At 35.9% G+C, this 2739-nt stretch overlaps 1 protein-coding gene across 1 annotated transcript in view; it reads right to left on the bottom strand.

Moving 5' to 3' along the window:
* Positions 1 to 2739, bottom strand: part of DYNC2H1 (dynein cytoplasmic 2 heavy chain 1) — a 152773-nt gene that overhangs the window by 104806 nt on the left and 45228 nt on the right. Inside the window, exons 36-38 of the mRNA XM_015814719.1 lie at positions 2022 to 2137; positions 1414 to 1613; positions 63 to 327 (exon numbers count right to left, since the gene is read on the bottom strand). Coding sequence (XP_015670205.1) covers positions 63 to 327; positions 1414 to 1613; positions 2022 to 2137 — 581 coding nt within the window. The remainder of the gene's footprint in view (positions 1 to 62; positions 328 to 1413; positions 1614 to 2021; positions 2138 to 2739) is intronic.

The raw sequence follows: 2739 nt of genomic DNA, 5'->3' as shown, positions 1-2739 counted from the left end.
TAAACAAAAAGCAAGAGTCTTTCTTAAATAAAATTTAATACCTATAAATTTAAGAAAAATACCTGGAGGTTCTCGTACTACTTGCCGAGCACTATTTGTAAGCACACCATCTGACCACTCTCTTGTGTCCATATCAATATGACCGAGTAACTGACGGCGAGGCATAGCTTTGGGGTTCATGGTATACTGCTTCACTACTTTGCCAACCTTTCCAAGTGCTGCTCTCAATGTCCGCCAAAGGGTTGATTTGCCTGCACCACTTGGGCCTACAATAACCACACCCATCCTTTGACGGAGTTGCTCATACAATTCCAAAGCCTTCTTTATCTTCACCAAAAATAAAAAGATAATATATGTTTATATTTTTTCATCATTAACCAAAGTCTAAAGATATTTCCTGAATTTCATTTATTATGAAAGAACATTAGCTAATAAATAAATAAATAGATTTCTATGTTTGTCCAACTCAACAGAGTAACTCTAGATGGCAAATAAAAATCAAATATACTTATGCTAATCTGAAAAGGGGAGGGAGGGAGAGAGAGAGGGAGGGAGGGAGGGAGGGAAGGAGGAAGGAAGGAAGGAAGGAAGGAAGGAAGGAAGGAAGGAAGGAGGGAGGGAGGGAAGGAAGGAAGACCAATTATCACCATAAAATATTTTATTGGGATTCTATTCTAGACCCAAAGGCATGGGGAAAGGTAGGCAGGATTAGGGCCAAGATATATGGGGGGGAGGAGTAGATCATTACAAAAAGTAATAGTTGCCACTGAGCAAATGTATGAAATTACTGCTTAGGGTATCCTAACTATCACTTTAAATCAAATGTGTTTTATTCTATATCTAACCATTCAAAAGTATGACTTTGCCTTCAAATTTGCAGGAATGAGTGTCATAATAATTAAGAGGATATAGTAAAGTACATTAAGCAACGGTTTGTGTTTTTCCCTCTTTTATTTATGAATAAATTCATTAATATAACTATGTCCATGTTTTCAGTCAAAATATAATTATTTTTTTCTTTTCTATTTATTTATTTATTTATGTAAACCACAGTATCAGCCAATATTTTGAGTCTTGCCCTGCCAGCCTTTCATAAACTGTTGAAGAATTGATCTTTCGTTCAACAACTGTCAGGATTCTAGGTAAGACAATCTTCAAGGAAGTGAATACACAAATTCTAAATCACCTCGAGTATGATAAATTGTTTTAATTGTGTGTTGTTTTATTATTTCACAGTTGTTTTTAAATTGGTTGTTAATCGCCTAGAGTTCCGTGGTAGATACGTGGCCAAATAAACTGACTGGATGGGAGGATGGATACACACTTCTTAAAATACAGGTTGAAGTCACAGATTATATATAAAGATGAAGGTTAAAGTAATTACTGTTGTCTACAGTAGTACTCAATATTTACCTGGGTAGATATGATTTCCAGATTGGCCTCCTCAAAGGTTTTTTGCAAAGCACTGTTTAATTCAGCATAATCTACATCATTAAAGTCAACGCCAGGAAAGACATCTTTAACCAATGCATCAAATCGTGCACAATCTGCAAAGGTAAGCTTTGACATGGTATTAAGACGCAAAGCTTGAACTACATTGTGGCTTTCATTAACTGTGTGGAAACAGAAAAAAACATAATACAATTTATTTTTGCTTGAAGCTGAAGTATAAGCAAACTAGTTTATCTTCTAGAACCTCCACAGAAATGCATAACTTTCAAGTAACAGACTTTGAATGCTGTAAGTTTTAGCAATAGCATTTAGATTTATATACTGTATCTAAAGCTTCACAGTGCTTTACAGTCCTCTCTAAGTGCTTTACAGAGTCAGCGCATTGCCCCCCGACAATCTGGGTCCTCTTTTTACCGACGTCAGAAGGATGGAAGGCTGAGTCAACCTTGAGATGGTCAGGATCAAATTGCTGTCAATTCAGTGAAGTTTTAAAAAGAAGATTATACAAATAAAAATAACATGGTCAGAATGCAAATCTTAGAAAAACATCATAGAATAATATTCTTTACCTTTGTTTTTCATTCCATTCTTTTTCAGCTGTCGAAGAAGATTTCCACATCCCCTCAGAACAGTCTTTAATGCTCGTAAGCCCCAATCATAGTGCTGCTGAAGAGTCAAGAGCTCTCTGGTGAAAAAAATGAATTTTAAACTTTTTCTTAATACTATTAATGTGTATCCTTGTTGAAAAGAATACTCGCACATGGAAGGACTTTGATGCATGAAAGAGAGGAAAAACTAGTTAAGAAGGCTAACAGGTTTTCATAGACAGGGTGAATGAGGAAACAGCATTTCCCCACCACCATCACTTTTCTATCATAGTCTTGAAGAAAAAGGCCAAGGTCTTTGAGGAAAGCATTCACATTCTATAACCTATTTCTATAACTACAATGGTAAGAAAATGGGTGGTATAATGGAACTTCCTATTCTTTGTGTACTGCTTACAGCAGCTCGGCATTTATCCACAGGGAAACATCAAATTATGAGAAACTATGTGAAAATGACCTTTTTGTTGAAATGCTGAGGAATGGCACTTAGTTTAACAAAATATTATAAAAACTAGCTGTACCCGGCCACGCGTTGCTGTGGCTCAGTCTGGTTAAATGGAAAAGAAAGAAAAGAGAAAGCGCACGTTTGTAATATGTTTAATTTCACAATGCTTGTGGGTATACAATATTTTTTGTTGTTCCATTGTCTGTGCAGATATAGAGATTGTCTGGTTTGCCGACT

This window comes from Protobothrops mucrosquamatus, unplaced genomic scaffold (genome assembly GCF_001527695.2).
Source record: "Protobothrops mucrosquamatus isolate PMUCROS unplaced genomic scaffold, P.Mucros_1.0 scaffold277, whole genome shotgun sequence".
NCBI lineage: Eukaryota > Metazoa > Chordata > Lepidosauria > Squamata > Viperidae > Protobothrops > Protobothrops mucrosquamatus.
This window is presented reverse-complemented; position numbering and strand designations above follow the sequence as displayed.